Raw genomic sequence first — 27,083 nt, forward strand, 5'->3', positions numbered from 1 at the left:
ACCCTGATCCCCCGGGGCGTTAGGCTCCAGACGGGGACTGAGGTACTGTGGTCCGAGCAACCGAAGCCGACACGGACCCAACTTCCTCGGAGGGACTGCCGAAACAGAACCCTCCCAGTACTAGGTGGGGCCCCCCCGAAGGGAGACCCCATGAGAGCAGGCGAACTAAGCCAGAAGGCCATGTCCACCCACTCCCAAGACGTTCAGGGCTGGCCCGAGGACCCGCACCCTACTAATCACACAGTGACACAAAACGTGCACAACAAAAAAAGACAAAAAAGTGACAAACACAGGCTTAAATTAAATAAAGTGGGGGAAGGGATAGTGGAGAGGAGAGTGAAAGAAGTGGCCATTGTGGTGAAACAATGACCAGGCCCTCCGGCCAGGAATAAAAAATTCCTCCGGTCCTAGCCAAAAGGCCCGGCCCAGGAGGCAGGTGCTAAAAAAAGCGTGTATCTGGTGCAGTGACCGTGGTATCCTTCAATCAATGTGTCCCTCACACACAGTGATCTTCAGATACCCCTGGACTGCCACTCCAGGGGCACATGCACCATAGGCTTTTCGTTCCATATCCGACCCCCCGACCGGCCAGTGCAGCCCTCCACCCCTGCCAGCCAACCCAGCGGATTTGCATGGTTCTGCCCCGTCCCACCACAGGGCATTACCAGCTCCTCCAACCGGATCGCTGACAGAGATAGTACTTACACCAGCCAGCCAGAAGGCCAGACTAGAACTCGGCAAAAAGACCAAGACCAAGCGCAGCACCCATCCTCACCAGGAGCACCCTCCCAGATGGCTCAGACTCAACCATGGGCCGGCCCCCAGTATTCTATCGGGCAGCACAGCGTAGTCCCTGCTGAAACCATCCTTCCAGGTGCAATGACATCATTGGATTGCATCCACCCTCCCCATGTAGGAGGTGCTTCAGCGCTCCGCTAACTGATAAGGACAGATACCACACCCAGTCCCAGCCAAAAGGCCGAGAAGCGGCAGGGAAGACAATCACGATCAGCACGGCCTAGAGTGTGCAATAGCCGTGCCTCGCCCTGGGAGAACCGCCTTCATGATCATGGTGTCTCCCCTGCCAGGTAAGTATGGATGGAAGGTGTTATACCTGAAGGGTTCCACATGTACTGGCACTTTAAGGCTGGCTCCACCCAGCAGTGATGACAAGGGTCAAGGGGCATAGTAGCCATCTTAGAGAGAGAACACATGTAGAAAGCAGAGATATGCATGTTCCTGAGATGCATGTTCCAGTGTACAGCCTGTACTGAATAAACATCCATTGTTCCAGCCCAGAGTCTTGTGTCCCTCACAACACAGAGGATATAACAGACGCTATCAAGGATTCGATCCAACAAGCTTCTCGCCTATCCCTGTTTCTGGTTCACATGAGGAGATTACTATGGTTGAAAAACTGGTCTGCAGAAACCCCCTGCAAGAAACTCCTTACTGGTTTCTCTTTTCAGGGAGAGAGATTGTTTGGAGAAGATCTTGACAAATACATACAAAAGATCTCTAGTGGTAAGAGCACCCTCTTGCCGGTTAAGAAAAGATTCCGGGGTCCCTCTTTTAAGCGTCCAACCTCTCCAGTTCCAGGGCCCTCAGCTTCTAGGCAGTATCGACGGCCTCCTGGACGCGCAGCTGCAAATAGGCCACAGGGGCAAGCTGCAGGGAACAAGAGACCTTGGAATCGCAAGCCGGTTAAGGCTGCCCCTAAGTCAGCCTTGTGAAGGGGCGCCCCCACTCTCTCGGGTGGGGGGAAGGCTCCGGTTCTTCTCGGAGTTATGGAGGGCCAGAATTACCGACCAGTGGGTTCTGTCCTCAGTGGCTCAGGGATACAAGCTGGAGTTTCGGGAATTCCCCCCTCCTCACTTTCAGGCGTCAAGTCTTCCAGGTGACCCTCTAAAGAAAGCTTCGCTTCTGGCCGCCCTAGATCGTCTCCTATCTCAAGTAGTGATTGTGGAAGTACCATCAGGGGAACAGGGACAAGGGTTTTACTCAAACCTCTTCATTGTCCCGAAGCCAAACGGCGACGTCAGGCCTATACTGGACCTTAAGTTATTAAACCGCTTTTTAAGAGTCCATTCGCTCTGTGGTTGCCGCCCTTCAAGGAAGGGAGTTTTTGGCCTCCATCGATATCAAGGATGCCTACCTGCACGTTCCAATTTTTCCCGGGCATTACAGGTTCCTGCGGTTCGCCCTAAACCATTGGCATTACCAATTCGTGGCTCTTCCGTTCGGGCTAGCCACGGCTCCTCGGGTTTTTACAAAAATCATGGCCCCTGTATTGGCCATCCTAAGGGAACAGGGCATTCTGGTCATGGCTTACTTAGACGACCTTTTGGTAGTCGACCACACTGCGGCCGGCTTAAATCAGGCGGTGTTGCTGGTAGTGAACTGCCTAGAGTCCCTGGGTTGGGTTCTAAACCGGGACAAATCAGCCTTGCAGCCCACAAGGAGGTTGGAATATCTAGGTTTGATTCTAGATACAAGACGGCAAAGGATCTTTCTCCCCCAGTCCAGGGTAGATTCGATAAGGGAATTGATCCAAGTGATTCTAAGCAACACAAAGCCGTCCATGCGCCTCTGCATGCGCCTGTTAGGGAAACTAGTGGCCACCTTCGAAGCTGTGCCCTACGCCCAGATCCATTCCCGGAGGTTACAGAGAACGATTCTCTCAGCCTGGGACAAAAGGCTCCAGGCCTTGGATCTTCCCATTTCTCTTCCCTATGCGGTAAGACAGTCTGTGCTGGTGGTTAGTCCCAAAAAATCTTCTGAAGGGAAGATCGTTCAGCCCCCCCTCTTGGAGGATAGTAACCTCGGATGCCAGTTTATCAGGCTGGGGTGCAGTCCTATGCCGGGTACACACGAGAGGATTGATCCGCGGATACGGTCCGCCGGACCGTATCCGCGGATAAATCCTCTCGAGGATTTCCGCGGATTTTGATCCGATGGAGTGTACTCACCATCGGATCGAAATCCGCGCCGAAATCCCATCGCGATGACGTGTCGCGCCGTCGCCGCGATTACGACGCATGCGGGGGATTCATTCGGACGGATTGATCCGGTGAGTCTGTACAGACCAGCGGATCAATCCGTTGGGATGGATTCAAGCGGATAGATTTTAAAGCATGTCTTAAAATTTTTATCCGCTGGAAATCCATCCCAGGGGATAAAAATCCGCGGAAACAGATCCGCTGGATTGTACACACCAGCGGATCTATCCGCTGGAACTGATCCACAGATCAATTCCAGCGGATAGATCCTCTCGTGTGTACGGGGCCCTAGACGGATTAACCCAACAGGGGAAATGGTCAAGGGCAGAATCAGCCCTATCCATAAACGTCTTGGAGATCCGGGCGGCTCGGTTGGCTCTTTTGGGCTGGACGGAGATTTTGCAGGGCTCCCCAGTAAGGGTACGGATTGCCACTGCCATGGCTTATATAAACCACCAGGAGTCAGGCAGCCCAGAGAGGTAGATCGGATCTTTTCTTGGACAGAGACCCATGTCCCCTGCATCTCGGCGATTTTTATCCCCGGGGTGGACAATTGGCAGGCGGATTTTCTCAGCCGCCAACAGATGGCACCAGGGGAATGGTCCCTCCATCCCAAGGTGTTCCAGGACATCTGCCGGAGATGGGTCTCCGGAGGTAGACGTTATGGCGTCCAGATTCAATGCAAAGGTAGCGAGGTTTATCTCTCGAACGAGGGATCCATTGGCTTGCGGGACGGATGCCTTGGTGTGCCCTTGGCATCAGTTTGCGCTGATTTATGCCTTCCCTCCGCTACGGATGCTACCCCGTCTCCTTCACAGAATTCAAAGGGATCACAAGCCAACAATTCTAGTGGCTCCAGCGTGGCCCCGAAGACCTTGGTACTCCTTGATAAAGAGGATGGCGATCGAGGAGCCCTGGGTCCTCCCTCTACGTCCAGACCTCCTCTCACAAGGGCCGTTCTTCCACCCTGCCTTACAGGCCCTAAATTTAACGGCCTGGCGGCTGAATCCCTGATTCTCGAGGACAGAGGCCTTTCGGGTCAGGCTATTTCCACTCTTATAAACGCAAGAAAACCAGTTTCTAGGTTAATATACTATAGGGCATGGGTGCTCAACCTGTGGCTCTCCAGCTGTTGCCAAACTACAATTCCCATCATGCCTCGGCCTTTGGGAGTCAGGCTTGTAACTATCAGCTTTGAAGTGCCTCATGGGACTTGTAGTTCTGCAACAGCTGGAGGGCCACAGGTTGAGCACCCATGCTATAGGGTGTGGAAGGCCTATATCGCCTGGTGTGAGGCCAAGAAATGGCATCCCCGCAAATATGCCATTGGGAGAATCCTGGAATTTTTACAACTGGGAGTGGAAAAAGGTTTGGCGGTTAGCACAATCAAGGGGCAGGTGTCTGCCTTGTCGGTTTTTTTCCAAAGACCTTTGGCTACCCATTCTCTGATGAAGTCTTTTTTACAGGGGGTTATTCGGGTTAATCCCCCGATTAAAGCTCCCCTGTATCCTTGGGATCTAAATTTGGTTCTGTCTGCCTTGCAAAGGCAGCCCTTTGAGCCCTTGTCTGAGATCCCTTTGGTCCTTTTGACTAGGAAACTAGTATTTCTGGTGGCCATGGCATCCGCCAGAAGAGTGTCGGAGTTGGCAGCCTTGTCATGTAAGGCACCTTATTTGTTACTGCATAAGGACAGGGTCGTTTTACGGCCACTTGCTGCCCAAGGTGGTGTCTAATTTTCACCTTAATCAAGATTTGATTCTTCCATCATTTTTTCCTAAACCCTCTTCTAAGGAAGAGAGATTACTACATTCCTTGGATGTAGTTAGAGCTGTTAAGATTTACTTGAAAACTACAGCTCAGATTCGTAAGACGGACGTCTTGTTCATTCTGCCAGAGGGCCCCAGAAATTTCCGTTGGGATGTTTCCTTCAATCTCATGACATCTTTTGATCTTATGATGGACACCACATTGTAATTTTGATTTATATTGAATATCTTGTGGACTGATTTTTCAATTTTATTTTTATTTTTTTCACTTTGCTGGGTATGTATTGCTTAGTATTCTCTTTCTCTTTCTCCCCTAGGACTAAAGTAGAACTATAGGCAACACTTCTTTTTTTTTTTTTTGGATAGAGTAAGAGATGGTTATAGCCCCTGTTAAGTCTTTTTGCCATCCATTTATTTCTTGCCCCATAGCCAAACGGGAAGTGAGAGGAAATCTCTGCAGATTAAGGGAATCCCCCTCCACAAGGCCCTCAGAACTAGTGTCCCCACTGGAAATTTCAGGGCAGGTCTTATGGGCGCGCTCTCTTACATGTACAATTCTACATTAATTACTGTTGGTATCTTGCATTTAATTGTACTTTAGGTGTGGACATTGTAAGAAGCTTGCCCCTGAATATGAGAAGGCTGCACAGGAATTAAGTAAACGAATACCACCTATACCTTTGGCAAAGGTTGATGCTACGGCTGAAGCTGAGCTTGCAACGAGATACGGGGTAACTGGCTACCCCACACTGAAGATTTTTCGAAAGGGCAAAGCATTTGACTACAACGGGCCAAGAGAAAAATATGGTACTGATTTGTACTTTTTAATTTGATTAAATTGTTGGCTGTCAAAATACTAGAACAACTACTATCAGTGTACACAAAAAGCATGAAATGTGAAGAGGCAGATCAAATTGATTTTAGTTTTAATAATGTTAAAGGTGTGTGTGTGTGTGTGTGTGTGTGTGTGTGTTTTTTTTTTTTTATATATATATATATATATATATATATATATATATATATATAATTTTAACCTAATCAAACCAAAGCCTTTTCACACTGCTTTTTGGTACATATATGCTATTGGGTATAGGTTCTGTACCTGGTTTGCATTTTGCAGATGATGGTCACAATGTCCATATAATCTTTAAACCATAGATTTTTAAACAAAAATATGCATACTCTGTGTTTATACATTTCCATATTTTTTTAACCACGTAAGGACCACCCACTGTATATATATGTCGGCAGAATGGCACGGACAGGCATAATCGCGTACCTGTACGTGGCCTTATAAATGCCTGCCGTGTGGTTGTGAGCGCGCCGCCTTCCCCGTGAGTTGGACTGTGGGTTCCGCGGACTGGATTGCTGCGGAGATCCCCACGATCGTCTCACGGAGGTATAGAGCGGGGAGATACTTGTGCTAACAAGCATCATCTTGCTCTGCCTAGTGACAATGGCACTGATCTCTGCTCTGTGTACTCGGAGCAGAGATCAGTGTCATGTGACACAGAGCCCATCCCCCCCCTTCAGTGAGAAACACTATGCAGGGAACATTTAACCCCTACAGTGCCAATTTATATATATATATATATATATATATATATATATATATTAGTGATATTTATTATAGCAAAAAATATTTATTTATTTTTCTAAATTTTTGCTCTATTTTTGCTTTATAGTGCAAAAAATATAAACCACAGAGGTGATCAAATACCACTAAAAAGTTCTATTTGAGTGTGAAAAAAACGTCAATTTTGTTTGGGAGCCACGTCGCATGACCGCGCAATTGTCAGTTAATCACAAAAAGTGGCCTGGTCTTTGACCACCCAAATGGTATGGGGCTGAAGTGGTTAATGTACATTTTTTTTATTTTTTATATATATGTATTTTTATTATATTTTTGTGTATACTCTAACGTGTGCATTCATTTGGGTACACCAGTTAATTTTTTTTTTAGTCCCCCAAATAAATGACATACATATTTATTTATTTTCCTTTTTTTATATTAGTATCATATTTTTTATACTTGTCTTATGTTGGGCTGCACTATGCTTCTAATGATACTGTACTTCCTATAATTTTTTTGAGAAAACAGTATCTTACAAAAGTAAGTACACCCTCACATTTTTGTAAATATTTTATTATCTTTCCATGTGACAACCCTGAAGAAATTACACTTTGCTACAATGTAAATTAATGAGTGTACAGCTTGTATAACGGTGTAAATTTGCTGTCCCCTAAAAATAACTCCACACACAGCCATTAATGTCTAAACCACTAGCAACAAAAGTGAGTACACCCCCCTATTTGAAAATGTCCAAATTGGGCCCAATTAGCCATTTTTCGTCCCCAGTGTCATGTGACTCGTTGGTGTTACGAGGTCTCAGGTGTGAATGGGGAGCAGGTGTGTTAAATTTGGTGTTATCGCTCTCTCATACTGATCACTGGAAGTTTAACATTGCACCTCATGGCAAAGACCTCTGAGGATCTGAATAAAAGAATTGTTGCCCTACATAAAGATGGCCTAGGTTATAAGAAGACTGCCAAGACCCTAAAACTGAGCTGCAGCACGGTGTGTGTCCTATGTATGTGTTTTTGATCATCCAAAACCTACATTTGGTATTTTCAAAACTTTCTGCTTTTCATACCATACACAACACTCTTGACAACAAGAGCATGGATGTTTTAAAACACTTTTTTTTTTTTTTTTTAATGCATTTTTTAAGGGATCATTGATTACATGACTGAGCAAGCCGGGCCACCATCTAAACAGATTCAGACCATTAAACAAGTACAGGAGCATTTGAAAGATGGGGATGACGTTGTAGTCCTTGGAATTTTTAATGACGACCAAAAGAGAGAATTTGGAATCTATCAGAATTCAGGTATAGATTTTAAATGTGATTGTGTTGTTTTTTTTTTTTGCTTTGTATCTATTTTATGTGAGCTGCTGATATCTTTAAACCATTCCAGCCCTCTCAAAAGTGCCCCCATTCTGTTAACATCTAGATAAATACCTGTGGGAGGTTCTATAGACTTTCATACCGACAATGGTATAAAATGTAGAGTCTTGATCCACCCACTTTCCTGTAATTTTGCTTGTTTGATGTTGGCTCTCCATTCCGAGATTTCACAGAGCTAGCTGCCCCCCACGACTTACGCAAACGACGTAAACTTTTAAAAATTCGACGCGGGAACGACGTCCATACTTAACATAGGATACCCCTCATATAACAGGGGTAACTTTACACCGGAAAAAGCCTAACGTAAAAAAATGCGCCGGGCGGACATACGTTTCTGAATCGGCGTATCTACCTAATTTGCATATTCAACGCGGAAGTCTAGGGAAGCGCCTCTATCGGTCAGCGTAAATATTGCACCCTAAGATACGACGCCGTAGGAGACTTGCGCCGCTCATATCTAGGCAACATTGAGGCGTATCTGATTCTATGAATCAGACGCCGAGATGCGACGGCCCGCACTCAGAGTTACGACGGCGTATCTGGAGATACGCCGTCGTAACTGCTTTCTGAATCCGGGCCTATATTTTTAAAGAAGAATACATTTTTGGAATTTACAGCACACAGGAATTCCATGCATTACTAGTATAGTAAAATTAAATGAAATCAGAGCTAACATTGTGACTCAATCTATATATGAGACCATGAAACCTTCTATTCACATCTCCATCATACAGAGCTACTCAAACATATGGACAGACCCCCCCCCCCCAAAAAAAAATATAGTAATATAGAAAAATTGCTCCCATGGGTCTATAGGCAGCTAAAACAAGTAACTAAATGGAGTATATCCCAAAAAGTCTTTTTTTGTGTACAAATATACAGAAAAATACCTTCATATAAAAACTACATGAGCTGTGGTATGCATGATGTTCAAAAAAATATGATGTCAATATTACATGTGCAGATGGCAAAAAAGTTTCTTAACACCAGATGCTACTATTTAAAGAGGAGCCCCTTTTGAGCAGTAGCATCTAGTTGTGTTTGAGATAAGTCCATATAGTTTGTGTGTGTGTGTGTACGTACATGCATACATTTTTTTATTATATAATATTTCCTAAGATCAAATGATGATGTATAGAACACATTAACACATTTAGTTCCTGCTGAATGTAGCGGTTGTATAAATGGGCCCCGCGGTCAGTGGGCAGCAAAACGACGGTTTACCCCAGACTCGCATACACAAGGACCACATTAGGGAAATTGGACCCTGGTAGTACCAGTCAGTCAAATTGGTAATCCAAAAATTAATGAACAATAGGGATTATCTTGTACTGATAAGGCAAAGAGATGGTTTAGAGCAGTGGTCCCCAACCCTTTTGGCACCGGGGACCGGCTGCATGGAAGAAATTTTTTGCCAAGGCCCGGTAGTAATAAATGAAATAGTTAAACCCACCATAATGCAGAATCAGTGGGAGCTTTGAGCGTGTCACTTGCCACGCTGCCTGCCACCAGATGCGGAATGTCACTTGCCACGCACATTAGTCCTCAGTCCCCCCCCACACATTACAGTCCTCAGTCCCTCACATCACAGTCCTCAGCCTACCCCCCACATTACATTCCCAACCTCCACTTTAATATACTCAGCCCCCCTCACATGACAGTTCTTGGTCACCCCAATTTAACTTCTTCAGGCCCCCCCACACTCCAGTCCTCAGCTCCCCCACATTACAGTCCTCAGTCCCCCACACACCAGTCCTCATCCCCTCCCTCCACATCACTGCAATCCTGAGGCTCGGAATCCTCCTCCCACATTCAGATGTTGGCTCTTTACTTCGCCCCTCACTGTCCTACCTTACAGAGACAGATCGGAAGGAGGCACAGCATGTCTGGATAGGGACAGGAGAGGAGTTGCAGGGAGGGAGGCGGGACAGTTCTGGATGGAGGGCCGAGGTAACAAACAGGTGATTGGCTGCTAGGATGAAGGACAGTCCTAGCAGCTAATCGCCTGTTTGATAACCTCGGCCAGCTCTGCCCTCCACCCAGAATTGTTCCGCCTCCCACTGTCGGCTCTGTGAGGATTACAGAGCGACAGCAGGAGGAAGAAAAGTCTACTACATCGCGGTACAAAGGTGATCCGAATGGCAGAGTGCCGCGGGCCGCATGTGGTGATGCCCGATCTACTCCAAGGAATGCCATTTTCTACAGCCGGCCTCTCTCATGTCGTCTGCTCGTACCCGCGGCCCGGCTGCAGAAGGTCCGCGGCCCACTACCGGTAGTGGGCCGCGGACCGGGGGTTGATGACGCCTGGTTTAGAGGATGTTTGGCAGAGAAAAAGAGTTTAAATTTAGAAGCCGTCCTTTTGGGGGGGCGGAGAGAGTCAATGAGGAGTCCATCCTTAACCACTTGCCGCCCGCCAATGACAGATTGACGTCGGCAAAGTGGTTTCAATATCCTGAGTGGACGTCATATGACGTCCTCAGGATATTGAGCCGCTGTGCGCCCCCGGGGGCGCGCATCGCGGCGATCGTTGTTGCAAGGTGTCAGTTTGACACCCCGCAACACCGATCTAGGTAAAGAGTCTCTCACGGAGACTCTTTACCACGTGATCAGCCGTGTCCAATCACGGCTGATCACGATGTAAACAGGAAAAGCCGGTAATCGGTCAGACGCGAGTAGAGCCGAGCCGATCGGCTGCTCCTCTGACAGTGGGGGGGGGGGGGTTTGTGCTGATTGATTATCAGCACAGCCCCCCCTGAGGATGCCCACTGGACCACTGTAAAACAAAGGTATGCCACCCTAGACCACCAGGGATACACAAATAATGGATGCCTATCCGTGCCGCCCATCAGTGCCGCATATTAGTGCCCATCAATGCCACCACATCAGTGCCACCTCATCGGTGCCGCCTTATCAGTGCAGTACCATCAGTGAAGGAGAAAAACGTACTTATTTACAATGTTTTATAACAGAAAATAAAAATCCCAGAGGTGATCAAATACCACCAAAAAGCTCTATTTGTGGGTACAAAATGATAAAAATGTTGTTTGCGCGGTCGTGCTGCACTGTACCCAATTGTCATTCAAAGTGCAACAGCACTGAAAGCTAAATATTGGTCTGGGTGGGTGTATAAGTGCCCTGTATGGAAGTGGTTAAAGGAGTTGTTTTTTTGCTGAAATGAAACTGATTCCTTTTAAAAATAGATAAAAATCAATCATATAATGTACCTGCAGTTTCTAGTTTAGTTTTTGCATGTTTCCTGGTTCTGTGATGTACAGAGCCAATACAGGGCAGTGATGGTTTGGAAAACAAAACTGATTGGTGCTGTGGGGGTTTTAGACACACAGTAATCGCACCTCCTTGATTAGTGACCACAGAGAGAAAGCTCCCAGTACTGTGGTCATCAGGAAACAGACAATCAGGAAACAGACAACCAGGAAGTGTGGAGATCAGAGAAGAATTACAGCAACTTGAGAGCAAGAACGAACAATGAGGACATGAAAACAGCACTGCATTAAGGTAAAGGAAGCTATTAAGATTAAAAAAAAAAAAAAATTCCTTTACAAACCCTTTAAGCGATGCCAGTATTTGTTTAAAATGTGTCTCACTTGTTCATGCTTTTTTATAGTATATGGTCACCATTCTAGTGACCTCGTTTTTTGATTCCCTGTGGGCAAAGAGCAATTCAGTACGTGACTTGATCTTTGCCTGTTTTTGTATGCTCCTTTTATTTTTTTTTTTTAAAGAGCAGTTTTAGAATATCGTCGTTGTAGAAGTCCTGGTTTTAATGTTTGGGCCTCTCTTTCAAAGTGTATATTATTAGAGCAGTTTTGTGTCTTGTCCTGATTTATTACCCATATGTGATAGAGGGCAGTAAGGGTTTGGGGGTGGAAGCTTGAAGCATATCATGTTTCCAGCAGTGGGTTTGCGAAAAAATTGGTTATTTTTTGATGCTTATGAACAAGCACATCCAAAAATGTGATGTTTGATTGGCTATAGGACATGGTGAATTTCAAATTCAATGTATTGTTGCTATTAATGTAGTTCAGGAAATCTCAGGCCCATCCCATAGCATGAAGATGTTGCCAATGTAGCAGTATAATGTGACATTGATGCTGAGTTGGGGGGGGAGAATTATCTGCACCGCAGGTAGAGATTGGCATATGAGGGGGCTCCTTGAGCTGGCAATTGTGTTGACTCCTCTGAGAGAGAACATGATGAATTGCTGGCAGTTCCTTGTTATGAGGAATTCAACTGTAGAGGGCCTCCACGTCAGTGGCCACCAAAAATGTTTGCTCAGTGACGTGGAGGTTCTCCAATATTTTTAGAAGGTGAATGACGCGGTATCCATTTTTTTTGTAAACCCACTGCTGGAAACCAGATATTATATGCTTTGAACTTCCTTCCCAAAACCTTACCGGTCTTTATCCCATATGGGCAATATATCGTGGCAAGACGCAACGGCTCGAATTGAAAAAGTGACCCAAACATTAAAAACTTGACTTTAACAACAAGGATATTCTAAAACTGCTTTAAAGAGAGCATACAAATGGGCAAAGAGCAAGTCGCGTACTACATTGCTCTTTGCGCAGCGGAAATCCAAAAAACAATGAGGTCACTAGAATTGTGACAAAATACTCTAGACAGCATGAACATATTTTCAGCAAGTACTGTCATCTCTTAACAATGGACACCACATTGGCTCCTTTTGTGTCGAGCACCCTGCCATCATAGGGCTCCATCTATAAGCGATCAGCTAGTACACAGCGAATTCAAAAAATAAACGGGCGATAGATGCAAAACAATAGAAACATTCCAATGTGGGAATTGTAACTACTGCCAACTTTTATGGACACACGGACAAACATAACTCCACCCAACGGCGCAATTCTGTAACCTAGACTCTATGTAAACTGTAAAACTCCCTTCATGGTATACATCCTGTCATGTGAGTTTGGCTGTTACGTCAGGAAGACTAAACTTTAAATGCGGAATAGCCCTTGGGTAGACACTGCCCTGATGCATGGTGAATCCATGCCCAGGGTAAAATTCCTAGCATTAGATTGTGTACACCCCTATCCGGGGTGGGGGGGGGGGGGGGCATTTTAATAAAATCTTGCTCCAGCGAGAACTAGAATGGAATTTCTAACTTCAGCCCCTTTCACACTTGTGCAACTTGTCCTGCGATTTGGAACTGCAAAGTCCCATGACAAGTTATACCATGATTTCCAATGAGTACCGTTCATATCTGTGTGACTTTAAGTCGCAGCGACTTCAAAGTAATGCCTGCACTACTTTGGTCTGACTTTAATCTTGAGGTCCGTGGACCTCATGTCGCATTAAACAGGCATATGCTTCAAGTCGCAACATAGTTGCGTGACTTTTAAGTGTGAAAGTGGCCTAAAAGCCAGCTCACCACCAAGCATCAATGCATTTCAAACCCTTCCTGCAAGGCTTTACCTCAAGGGATGTCAACTTAATTTGTAAAAACCTATGTCTACAATATTTTTTTTTTTTTGCCTTCACATTTAAGGGTATCATTTTATGCTTGTTACTTCTGGAAATTTTGTACGTAATGTTTGTTTTGTTCTGTTTCATATTTGTATTTTTATGTATCTGCCCAGTAATGTTAAATGCTGTGCTATTGTTGCAGTGCCTTTCTCTGTAAGTATTTCTTATGCATCTGGCAGGGTCGTTGATGTCTTCCGTGGATTCTGGGTGGTTTCCTCGGTCGTCATTGTTTTGGCTGGGGATGCACCGCCTCTCTTCCTCCGATCCAGTTTGAAACGCGAGTTATCGGTGATGTGGCGCATGCTGTCATCCCGCCCTATTGGGCGAGGTCGCCCCACGTGGGGACCCAAGATGGACGTCGCTCACCACCCCTGTGGATGGAACGAGCATCCTGGTGACTTAAGCCAGTTGCAATCCATCACCATCAGGGCGATTGGATTTCTGTCATTGTTAGGCTCAATTTGAAGCCTCATCAAAGCACCAAGCAAAAGCAGGTGTAAACAGGACTGTAAGCTAAAAAAAATATTTAGTGACAGGAGCTTTGACTGGGGTTCAGCGAGATTTAACAAAGCGTGCCTGGCTGCAGCTTCCTTTTCCTGCCTCCATAGCAGGTGGAATGCAGAAGGTGCGGCATGTCCGAACAGGGGGCGGGACATGCTTTTCACTACTTTTTTTTATATGTGTGTGTGTGTGTGTGTGTATATATATATATATATATATATATATATATATATATATATATATATATATATATATATATATATATATATATAAAGGATGGATTCGAAACCTGTTGAATTATACATTTCGTTGTTAAGGAGAGAGAGAGAGATATTCTACATTTAATTTTAATGATATTGATGTCAAAATAAAAATATCTTTTACTTCACATAATGAGTCTGCCTTCTATTCCACAAGGTTTCTTTGCGCTATATATGCACCCTAGTCTTGTTTCATTTCTATTGTGGATCTTGGCAGACCATTTCCATTACACCCCATTTCCATTACACCCCATCTCATCCCCCCCTCCTCTCGCTTCCAGCTATCTACCATAGAACAATTCAGCTCAATTTTCAGGTATTCGGTTGGGTGATCAGTTTTCAAAAATCTATTCCCCAGCCATTTCTCTCCCTGGAATACTTGGGCTAATGCTGGATCCATCCCAATCAATGGTTTTCTTTACAAAAATCAAGGTTCTGTCTTAAGACTTGCATTTGGGAGCCAAGGTCAAAATTACATTTGTTGGGAACATTTTTCATTGAAGTTCTGGGCCTTAATTGTAGTAACCTACAAGGCCTTTTTTTTTTTTTTGGAGGAGATTTCATTCTCTCAATTTTATTTTGAGGCCGCTCCAGCGCTAGTCGACCTGGAACAAACATGCACCGTCTCTTGATCAGGTTGGTAGCTGTTTCTGGGGCATTCGGACTCCAAGCCTCTTTCTCGGTTTTGGACGGCCACACTCTTCTGTGGGTGCAGCTTTTTGCTGCAAAGTTCTTGCAGCAGCACTCTAAAGTTGGGGCTGTTGAACCTTGTTGATGGCGTGTTGGCACATTTTCTTCTTGCCTAGTTGTTGTCCATCATCTTCTTCTTCTTTTTTTTTTTTTTTTGGATACCTCAGGGTTTGATTACTCCGCCTGTGTCCTGTACTGTTCAACTAAGGAAAGCATTTTTTACTTGTAAATGTTGTGTCTGGTATTACGGTACAGGACACCTTTCCTTTTATTGCTTGTTACAAAATTAAGGACCTACCGAGTGGGGTAGGGTTATAGGGGGAATGCAAAGGGGGTGTATTCTCAAAAACCTGCTAGTGTCTGTAAATGTACCAGCCTGTAACCCAAGGTTTATGAGTTGTTTGAGCCTGTTATAGGATATGTTTGGAGACATTTGTGTTCTATATCTGTCTGCTCATTCCTGTTTCCACAACATAGACTAATAATTACATTTAAATTTTAAGTACACTCATTCATATTTGCAACACCCATGTCCAAATTGTCCATTCTTGCTCACTGGCCCTGGTGAGGCTGCTCACATAAAGCAAGGCTCCTCTTTGGTGGGTGTTTTTTAGATTGTGATGTAAATCAAAACTTAAACCCAAAAGGATCGCCAGGCCAAATGGTGAAATAATGGTGATTAATTTATTAATCACCCAAATACTTTGGTAGGTAAACCTCCCATACATGTATTTCTTGTGCATTTGGTGGTTTTTCTGCAGTTCAGCTTTTAATATCTTCCATGAAACATTTGATATGCACAAAGGGACAGCAGTCATTAGCATTGTCTTGTTCCCAAATTGTATTCATGGCACACTTGGCTAATGTACTGTATATTTTATATAAATATAATTTCAGGATCTTTGTCTCTAGATATTTAACTTATTACGCTATTGTTATTCCTTGTATATTTCAGCAAATGCTCTAAGAGAAGACTTTAAGTTATACCACACTTTCAACACAGACATTGCAAACTTTCTTAAAGTTTCAGCAGGACAAATGGTTGTCATGCATCCTGACCGATTTCAATCAAAATATGAACCAAAAATGCACAGTCTTAAAATTAAGGTAAGGTTTTTTTACTGGTTATCTTTGAAATTATTATAAAATGTAGCCCTGTTACTGGACATGGCAACAGCTTTAAATTCAATTTGTGATGTGGTTGTCATGGGGATTCCCAGCTCTCTTACCACTTGCTATCAGCTCGTTGTATTCAAACAGACAGCTTACTTAACAGGTGGGAGGTTGCTTTTAAAAACATAAGCCCATGAAATTGGCCCTTTACCCTGTGATTTCTGTGACACCCCCCCAGAGCAATACAAAGTGTAAATAATGGCTGCAATATGCAGTTGGTTCTACCTTTCCTTTTGCACACGGGTCGACTGTAAAGCTGGGTATACGCGTTTAGTTTTTCTCCTTCTGCTGGCATACATACTAACCAAAAACTGATTCCTCCATTTACACAAATGTCCTTATCCAGAGCTTGTACCAGTGTCAGCGAGGACCGACCAGTGTCCTGATAACTGCCAGCTAGTACCCGTGTTATCTAGTAAAAATGTCAGCCAGGACCAATGTCCAGAGCGCCAGCTAGCTCCAGTATTGAAAGAAAGGGGGGTGAATGGCAAATGTATGCTTGTGCCACATCCAGTATATATGAGAAAAGAAAAAAAAGGGGTTCACTTCTAAGGCACTAATAGTATTCCAAAATATACAGGATATTGAGAGTAAAAAAAAATAGTTTTATTCACAATTGTACATATTTATCAAAAAAATGAAATATTGAATTAAAATATACAGTTCCATTGATTGTCACCATATAAGTAAATGTATATAGAACCTCCTTTCACCCGACGCGTTTCGGGATAACCTTCTTCAGGGGTGTGTAGAAAATGACAATTAGTTAATCTAAGCATAAGAATACATAAAGTTAACCGATCGCTAGCTATGCACATGGTGAATGCTGCACGGATGTGCATCCCAATCAAATGGCTTTCCCCACAACCCCCTTCTATAGCTGACTGGTTCCAGCGAATTCAAAAGATGATGGAGATGGAGGATCTAATCCATCAAGCCAATGATCATCTACAAGGCAATAACAACACGATATCATAAAGAAATCTTCAAAGCCAAGAAACATAATTTTTCTATGGCGATTAACAGCGCCCTAAACAGCCCCCGCGAACTCTTCAAGATGGTCACCCAGGCCATGAATCCAGGATGTCTTGAAGTCCCCAACTCAGACACCCAAGAGTTCTGTAATGAACTATCGGATTTCTTCATCAACAAAATTGAAAGAATCTGGGAAAGCATCATGCAAAACAATACCCCCCTCAACCCCACCGTCAATCAACCACAAAACACCCACAGAAACGCTCTACAATCAACAAAGTTCACTCTGGAACCGATCTCCATCGATACCACAAAAAATATCATTGGTGCTTTGCGGAACAGCACATCGCCCAATGATATCATCCCCACCAAACTGCTGAAGGAATGTGCCGACATCCTGGCACCACCCATCACACAGCTTATAAACCAGTCATTTAAGGAAGGCACAGTGCCATCCCTGTTGAAAGAGGGCACAATCCAGCCCATCTTGAAAAAACCTATCCTGGATCCCAAGGACCCAACTCACCGCCGTCCCATAACAGGCCTAAATGTTCTCTCCAAGATAATGGAGAAAGTAGTGGTACAACAGCTGCAACAGCATCTAGATACCCACAATCTACTGGATCCATTACAATCAGGCTTCCGTCCCGGACACGGGACAGAAACGGCCTTACTCAAAATATGGGACGATGCCCTCGAGGCCGCAGACGAAGGAGAATCTTGTCTCCTGGTTCTGCTGGACCTAAGCGCAGCCTTTGACACGGTAGACCACAAACTGTTACTGATGCGACTAGCCAAGGTAGCAGAAGTCGCAGAAGGTGATTTACCATGGTTTTCTTCCTTTCTTAAAACCGATCACAAACAGTTAAATTGGATTCTTTCACGTCGGAAAAGCGCTCGGTGTCATGTGGAGTCCCCCAAGGATCCCCCCTGTCACCGGTGCTTTTCAACATCTATCTTCGCCCTCTCTTTGATATTATCAGTAGCCAAGAACTACTCTATCACTCTTATGCAGACGATACGCAACTGTATTTTCGCATCAGCAACAAAAAGGATCATCCCAGTTTAGAGAAATGTCTCTCTTTGATAGAAAACTGGATGACTAAGAGTTATCTTAAACTCAACAGTTCAAAAACAGAACTCCTTATGTTTCACACCAGCCGAAAGAGTCAACTGGCAACAACCTGGACACCGCCGCCCATTCTGGGCCAAATCATCACCCCTAGCTCCAAAGTCAAAAGTCTCGGGGTCATCTTCGACACCTTCATGACAATGGACGCACAAATAGGGTCAGTAGTCAGCGGAGCGCACCATCTGTTGCGCCTACTACGCAGACTTATTCCATTTATCACCAAAGAAGACGTAGCAGTGGTGGTGGGAACAATCGTGAATTCCAGACTGGACTATGCTAACGCCCTGTACCTCGGACTCCCAAAGTACCAAATCTCCCGTTACATAGTTACATAGTTAGTCAGGTTGAAAAAAGACACAAGTCCATCCAGTTCAACCACAAAAAATAAAAAAACAAAATAAAAAACACAGTAAAATCCTATAAACCCAACTCCATACCCACAGTTGATCCAGAGGAAGGCAAAAAACCCCAGCAGAGCATGATCCAATTTGCTACAGCAGGGGAAAAAGTTCCTTCCTGATCCCCCCGAGAGGCAATCGGATTTACCCTGGATCAACTTTACCTACAAATCTTAGTACTCAGTTATATTCTGTACATTTAGGAAAGAATGCAGGCCTTTCTTAAAGCAATCTACTGAGCTGGCCAGAACCACCTCTGGAGGGAGTCTGTTCCACATTTTCACAGCTCTTACTGTGAAAAAACCTTTCCGTATTTGGAGGTGAAATCTCTTTTCCTCTAGACGTAAAGAGTGCCCCCTTGTCCTCAGTGTTGACCGTAAAGTGAATAACTCAACACCAAGTTCACTGTATGGACCTCTTATATATTTGTACATGTTGATCATATCCCCCCTTATTCTCCTCTTCTCAAGAGTGAATAAATTCAGTTCCTCTAATCTTTCCTCATAGCTGAGCTCCTCCATGCCTCTTATCAGTTTGGTTGCCCTTCTCTGCACTTTCTCCAGTTCTCCGATGTCTTTTTTGAGAACTGGTGCCCAAAACTGAACTGCATATTCCAGATGAGGTCTTACTAATGATTTGTACAGGGGCAAAATTATATCTCTGTCTCTGGAGTCCATACCTCTCTTAATACAAGAAAGGACTTTGCTCGCTTTGGAAACCGCAGCTTGGCATTGCATGCCATTATTGAACTTATGATCAACTAAAACCCCCAGATCCTTCTCCACTACAGATCCCCCTAGTATGTATGATGCATGCATATTCTAAGCCCCCAAGTGCATAACTTTACATTTATCTACATTAAACCTCATCTGCCACTTAGTCGCCCAAGTCGCCCGTCTGCAAGTCGTTCAGAATACGGCCGCCAGACTGGTGACTGGGGAAAAAAAATGGGAATCAATCTCACCTTCGTTGAGAACCCTTCACTGGCTGCCAGTAAAATACAGAATTGCATTTAAAGCACTCTGCCTGACACATAAGTGCATCCATGGGAAGGCTCTGCAATATCTTTGCAACAAGATAGAACCTCACTATTGGAATCGCGTTCTGCGATCCACCGACCAAAATCTGGTCAGGGTACCAAAAACCAAATACAAGTCCAAAGGAGAAAGAAGGTTTGCTTTTCAGGGTCCTAGACTATGGAACGCTTTACCAACCAGCATTCGGTTGGAGGAAAACCACCTGACTTTCAGAAGACCGATCAAAACTCTGCTCTTTGATGTCATGAGACACGAACAACTAGCGCCCACAAGCGATTCAGTTCACATGCGCCGCGCTTTATACGTTTTTCATTCATTCAATGACAATCCTGCACGATTCAATAAGACGTGGGCCTGTTGGATACACTTCGCCTCGACTGACGATTACACGACTGCTAGACCCTGATGACTCTGACCTGGAGACCCCACCTTCCAGTCCTCTGCCGAGCTGTGGCGGACTGCCTGTCCCCTCCATTCCCCCCCCCCCAATGTCTGCTCCCCTTACCCCCCCCCCCCCCAATGTCTGCTCCCCTCACCCCCCCCCCCCTTATTTTTTTTTTAACTTTTTTTTTTTTTGTTTTAAGTTCGTTTGTGTCCTTTCCTGCTCACGGGGAAGTTTTGGTGCTGAATGGTACTGACATTAGAGCTAGGAAGTGGCTAGTGCGACCTGCCTAGGCAACCATTATGCAAGCAGGTAGACCCCTGTTGCTAGTTATGCCCCACTGCCCCCGTAGGGCCCGGGTGCCTTTTGGGGGACATACTTCTTTCTCTCCCCCTGGTTATGCTATCCATTGCATCGGATCTACTGCGGCAACGGCGCACGAGGCTTATCTTCTCTTCCGGCCGCGACCCGCACTTGCAGGATTTAATGACAGCTTGTTGTTGCTTGTTAGGATGGTTACTGCCTGCGGATACTGTAATGCAGCTCTTAGATGCTTATATTTATACCTGCTGTGCTCCATGTACCGGCTGCGCCCGCATATACACGCACTATGGGTATGTTGGCACTACTAAGTTGGCCATTGGGCCGTTTGTCTTGATTGTAACTGCTGAAGAGTAATAAACATTTTTTGGGGGGGAAAAAAAAAATACATAAAGTTAATTACATGCATTTAGAACATTATTAAATTTATACAACAAAAAGTTTTCTTTATATGTGATGTATATACATGTACCATAATCATTCACTTGCGTATTATAAAGTGTAACGGAATGCCCCATGACACCCAGAGACTTTGGAAGGATGAGGGGTACTCCTGTGCCAGCGTCACTAATAACTCTTGGGTCTAGGTTCACCCTGTGCCCCTTTTGGGCATAGGGTGACGAAGAACCGACATCTCGGATGGGACATTAATAATTCATATATTGCAGGATATCTTGAGATATTGCAAGTTGTTAAAGTCGGATTCCAAATGAAGTGTTTTCATTCAATGGGGGGAAACATGCCTTTGAGGTGTTAATTGGGTCTGCTCCAATTATGTATGCTAATAACACTGTTTGTGTGAAGATGCTATTGATGATAGTTATGTGTTGTGAGTTAGCAGTCTAAAGGTCAGATATCTTCTTTCAGGGGTAGGTAATTGGCATGTCAATTATGTTTAGTAAAGGAATGTGTTTGTGTAAAAAGTCTATTGATGATACTATGTGATAGGAATAACAGGTGAGGGGAACTTGTCAACCTGTAGTAATTAACCCCTCTAAATGCGGAGACGGGACGTCTAGGGCAGTGGTTCTCAACCTGGGGGTCGGGACCCCCTTGGGGGTCAAATGACAATTTGCTAGGCGTCACCAAATCCTGGTCTGTTCCTGAAGCCCCGCAGCACTCACAGCCTTTTCGCAGATGCCCAGCAGGGCAGTTCCTGGAGCCTGTGGCCGCCCATTCAGTTCACTACATGGCTGTGGGGCAGGCAGAGACTAGAGGTCAGCTGACTGGTGAGAGATGTGAAGTATGAGGGGCTGGAGGAGACCCTATCTTCTGATTTTAGCATAGGGGTCACTGCTGCGAGACACTACAGAGCTGGAGACAATGTGGGTAACACTACCTGTGATTAGAGTTGCCATTTAAAGTCCCTACTACAGTTCTCAGGTCAGCAGGTGATCTTGATCAAGAGCACCCAAGTTGGTTGATCAGAACTCCCCGCCAGCACTGCCACTCATCCCAACTCCCCCCAACGAGTAAGAGAAGGCAAAAATAGAGAATACATGGAAGGGAGAGGGAGAGAAAAAATAAGAGAAAGAAAAGGAAAGACAGTTACAGAGAAGGGCTGGGGGGGGGGGGTAAAAAATAAATTAAGATAGAGAGATAAAAGGGAAAGAAAGGAGAACAAAAAAAGAGTGGAACATCCTAAAATTTACCAGAAGGGGTTTTAACCAGTTCCCGACCACCGCATGTACATATACGTCCACAATATGGCACGTACAGGCACATGGGCGTATAGGTACGTCCCCGCCTTACCTCGGTTCGGGGGTCCGATCGGGACCCCCTCCGGTACATGCGGCGGCCGGGAACGGTGTACGGGAGGTCCGGGAGGAGGGGGCGGCTATTGGTTTCCAGCCGTCCCCTCTCGATCTCCCTCGGCGAATGAGATTGCAGCAGAGCCCTCCCTGCCTGTGTAACTGTAAACACAGGCAGGGAGGAAGTGACGTTTTCTCCCCTCTGGCGGTCTTTTCGTCTGATTCCAGAGGAGAGAAGACGTCAGTACTGTGAGTTGCACCAACAGCACACTGACACAGCACACATAGGCACATAACCCCCCCCGATCACCCCCCCAGCACCCCCAGATCACCCCCTGTCACAGTGTCACTGATTGCAGTGATCATTTATTTTCTGATCACTGCTTTTAGTGTCAGTGTGACAGAAAAAAGTGTCAGGGCAGTTAGGTTTAGGCCCCTTTAGGTCCAGGGTAGCCCCCTACCCCCCCCCCAATAAAGGTTTAACCCCTGATTGCCCCTAAAGTTAACCCTTTCACCCCTATTGCCAGTGTCACTAAGCGATCGGTTTCTGATCGCTGTATTAGTGTCACTGTTGCCGCTAGGCAGTTAGTTTTTTTTGAGGTTCGCCGCCAGGTTTATATAGCGTTAGGTACCCCCATAAATAAAGGTTTTAACCCCTGATTGCCCCTAGAGTTAACCCTTTCACCCCTATTGCCAGTGTCACTAAGCGATCGGTTTCTGATCGCTGTATTAGTGTCACTGTTGCCGCTAGGCAGTTAGTTTTTTTTGAGGTTCGCCGCCAGGTTTATATAGCGTTAGGTACCCCCATAAATAAAGGTTTTAACCCCTGATTGCCCCTAGAGTTAACCCTTTCACCCCTATTGCCAGTGTCACTAAGCGATCGGTTTCTGATCGCTGTATTAGTGTCACTGTTGCCGCTAGGCAGTTAGTTTTTTTTGAGGTTCGCCGCCAGGTTTATATAGCGTTAGGTACCCCCATAAATAAAGGGTTTAACCCCTGATTGCCCCTAGAGTTAACCCTTTCACCACTGATCACTGTATAAGTGTCACTGGTGACGTGGTTAGCCAGTTAGTTATTTAGTTATTTTAGGTTCGCCACCAGGTTTTTAGAAAGCGTTAGGTACCCCCATATATTACCGAATAAAGGTTTTAACCCCCTGATTGCCCCCTAGTTAACCCTTTCACCAGTGATCACCGTATAAGTGTTACGGTTGACGCTGGTTGGTTAGTTTGCTGTTTATAGCATCAGAGCACCCGCCGTATATAACCCAATAGGTTTAACCCCCTGATCACCCGGCGGGTGATATAAATTTAATTTTAGCGCCAGTCAGGGTCTGCGTCACCCCAGGCAGCGTTAGGTTAGAGCCAGTACCGCTTACACCCACTCGCTAAGCATACACCCCCCTTAGTGGTATAGGATCTGAACGGATCGATACCTGATCTGATCAGATCTATACTAGCGTACCCAGCAGTTTAGGGTACCCAAAAACGCATTGTTAGCGGAATCAGCCCAGATACCCGCTAGCACCTGCGTTTTCCCCCCTCTGCCCAGCCCAACCCACCCAAGTGCAGTATCGATCGATCACTGTCACTTACAAAACACAAGACACATAACTGCAGCGTTCGCAGAGACAGGCCTGATCCCTGCGATCGCTTACAGTTTTTTTTGAAGCGTTTTCTACATTTGCTTTTCTATAGTCAGGTGCTTTTTTTACCTGTGAATCCTTACCATTGTACCACTAAATTTAGAGTCCAAAATGGCAAACCGAAGGTACAATGATAAGCAGGCCTTGGAGTTCATGTGCATGTCAGATAGTGAAGAGGAGGAGGTCACGCATCTGACAGATTCTGGCTCAGAATATGAACCCATTTACGACAGCGGCTCCATGTCAGATAGCTCGCACGACGAAGTTGAGGTCCCTGCTAAGGCCAGGCGTACCCGATCCCATTCTGATGTTGTTGAGCAGCAAGAACCGCAGGACCCTCGTATGGAGCAGAGATCCAGTACTAGCGCCGCTATTCCTTCTGGTGAATTGGCAAGCACCAGCGGCCTAGTACACCCTGGTCGTTTATCCAGCACTGCAGTAACACTTGGTGACGTGGCGAGTCCCATAAGTGCAGTTGAAGCTGGCGATGTGGCAAGCACAAGTAGTGTCCCGCTGCCACCAAGAAAAAGACAGAGACAGGCCCGTCGTGCCCATAGTGCCCTTCCTGTAGAATTTGCCTATCCTGATTGGGTCCCCACCACTTCTACAGCACCTGTACTTCCCCCATTCACTGGCCAACCCGGTATTCAGGTGGATACAGCGAACTTTATGTCACTTGATTTTTATTCGCTGTATTTCACGGAAGATCTCTATAGATCTATTGTGGACCAGACTAATTTATATGCTGGTACTTACATCGCCGCTAACCCCCAGTCTCGCCTTGCCAAAGAATGGAAACCTCTCGAGGTTTCCGAATTTAAGACCTTTCTGGGCCTTACCCTCAACATGGGCATACACAAATTTCCGTCATTGCGGATGTATTGGTCCACACATCCCATTGACCATATGTACATTTTCTCTGCTCACATGGCCAGGAGACGATACGAGGCGATCCTGCGGTTCCTGCATTTCAGTGACAATGCACTTTGTCGTCCACGTGGAGACCCTGAATTTGACCGGCTCTACAAAATTCGGCCCCTCGTAAACCATTTCAACGAACGTTTTGCAGCCTTGTTTAATCCCCAGCAGGTTGTATGCGTTGATGAGTCCCTGATTAAATTTGCTGGCCGCTTGTCTTTCAAACAGTTCCTTCCCAGCAAGCGTGCCAGATACGGGGTCAAGCTCTATAAGCTCTGTGACAGGGCCACAGGCTACACATGGAGCTTTAGGGTTTACGAGGGAAAAGATAGTCAGGTAGAGCCGGAAGGATGCCCAGATTACATGGGGAGCGCTGGCAAGATTGTTTGGGACTTGGTGTCACCCTTATTCGGAAAGGGGTACCATTTGTATGTGGACAATTTTTACAGCAGCGTGCCACTTTTTAGCCACTTATTTGATCAACAGATTGGAGCATGTGGCACCGTGCGACCTAATCGCCGGGGCTTCCCCCAGCGGCTTGTAGATGCCCGTGTTAGGCCGGGGGCGAGAGCCTGCTGCAGATGTAAAAATTTGCTCGCTGTGAAGTGGCGGGACAATAGGAATGTTTTCGTTCTTACCACCCTTCACGCAGACACGACAGTCCAAATTCGTACGGCGACTGGTGTTGTGGAGAAACCCCTCTGTGTCCACGAATATAACCTTAATATGGGAGGGGTGGACCTCAACGACCAGTTGATGGCGCCGTATCATATTGCCCGTAAGACGAGACGCTGGTACAAAAAAGTGTCTCTACATTTATTTCAATTGGCTCTACTGAATGCTCATGTCGTATACAGAGCTTCAGGACGGAATGAATCCTTCCTTCAATTCCAGAGGGATATCATCACAGAACTCCTGTATCCAGGCGGTATTGTACCTCACCATCTCCTACCAAATGCAGTAAGCCGACTGCATGAGAGGCATTTTTCTTATGTCCTCCCGAGTACCCCTACCCAACGAGCCCCCCAAAGAAAATGTCGTGTCTGTACCAAGCGCGGATTTAGGCGTGACACCCGTTATTTTTGTCCCAAATGTCCTGGCAATCCTGGTCTTTGTATTGGTGAATGTTTTGAACGCTTCCACACACACGTTAATTATTAGTGTAGGGTGAAACATTTCACAGGCTAGGCACACTCACACAGGGTCTCCCAAGATGCCATCGCATTTTGAGAGACCCAAACCTGGAACCGAAAAGTTGAAGTTACAGTTCACAGTTACAAAAAAAAGTGTTAAAAAAAAAAAAGTAAAAAATAAAAACACACAAAAAAATATAAAATAAAAAAACCAAAAATAGTTGTCGTTTTATTGTTCTCTCCCTCTCTATTCTCTCTCTATTGTTCTGCTCTTTTTTACTGTATTCTATTCTGCAAAGTTTTATTGTTGTTATGTTTTTTCATGCTTGCTTTTCAGGTATGTAATTTATTTTACTGTTTTCAGGTACGCCATTCAGCTGTTGCGCGGACTTATTTATCTTGACAGCAACAGCGTTTGCTCCCACGATATATAAAGCCGCGACTCCAGTGCTGTAGGAGGTGATTTCACCACCACAGTTAAAAAAAAGAGCATATATGCCGAAGCATGCGGGCAGCAGGGGCGGAGGAGCGATTTTGCTCCTAATGCCGCGTACATACGGTTGACATTCCTACGGAGGCTTTCCCGTGGAAAAGTCTGACCATGTGTACACGGCATAGAAAAGTCCGACCGTGTGTACGCGGCATAGAAAAGTCCGACCGTACGCGGCATAACTTTTTTGCGGGAGGATGCCCCCATGCTTTGGCATATATATATATTTTAGGCACAGGTTGCGTTAAAAAATGTTTTATTTTTTACTATGTTTTTTTATAGGTATTTGCTTTGCAGGTATGGTATGATCTTACTGTTATACTGGAATGTTACTTTGTTTTAATGTTAACCATCATTTGCTTAGCAGGTACGCCATTCAGTTGCAGTGCGGATTTATTTAGCGTGACAGCAACAGCGTTTGCTCCCACGATATATAAAGCCGCGACTCCAATGCTGTAGGAGGTGATTTCACCACTACAGTTCAAAAAAGAGCATATATGCCGGAGCATGGGGGCATTAGGGGCGGAGGAGCGATTTTGCTCCTAATGCCGCGTACATAGGGTTGACATTCCTACGGAGGCTTTCCTGTGGAAAAGTCTGACCATGTGTACACGGCATAGAAAAGTCCGACCGTGTGTACGCGGCATAGAAAAGTCCGACCGTACGCGGCATAACTTTTTTGCGGGAGGATGCCCCCATGCTTCGGCATATATAAATGGTGCATGTATGCCCATCATTAGAAGTGGGTGGATGAAGGGAGGTATTCTAATGGTGGGCATACCCACCGATCAATCTTTTTTTTGTTCAGCCAACAGACTGCATGAAAAAAAAAAAGATTACAATACATGTCCAACAAGAACCATCAACGTACTGGTATGTTGCAGGACTTTGAATGGTTATACCAGAATGATGCCTGCGGGTTTAGGCATCATCTTGGTATCATTCTTTTCAGCCAGCGGTCGGCTTTCATGTAAAAGCAGTCCTAGCGGCTAATTAGCCTCTAGACTGCTTTTACATTCAGTGGGAGGGAATGTC

The 27,083-nt window shown here is 45.4% G+C and overlaps 1 protein-coding gene and 1 non-coding gene across 2 annotated transcripts in view; one reads left to right on the forward strand and one right to left on the reverse strand.

Annotated features, from left to right (window-relative positions):
- PDIA4 (protein disulfide isomerase family A member 4) overlaps positions 1 to 27,083 on the forward strand; it is a 136,435-nt gene that overhangs the window by 62,045 nt on the left and 47,307 nt on the right. The window contains exons 5-7 of the mRNA XM_040353395.1: positions 5,367 to 5,572; positions 7,498 to 7,656; positions 15,649 to 15,800. Of these exons, the coding sequence (XP_040209329.1) occupies positions 5,367 to 5,572; positions 7,498 to 7,656; positions 15,649 to 15,800 (517 nt within the window). The remainder of the gene's footprint in view (positions 1 to 5,366; positions 5,573 to 7,497; positions 7,657 to 15,648; positions 15,801 to 27,083) is intronic.
- On the reverse strand, positions 938 to 1,096 carry LOC120942170. The gene has a single exon (XR_005749946.1). It is a non-coding gene; the product is annotated as a U1 spliceosomal RNA (small nuclear RNA).

Source organism: Rana temporaria, chromosome 5, assembly GCF_905171775.1.
Source record: "Rana temporaria chromosome 5, aRanTem1.1, whole genome shotgun sequence".
NCBI lineage: Eukaryota > Metazoa > Chordata > Amphibia > Anura > Ranidae > Rana > Rana temporaria.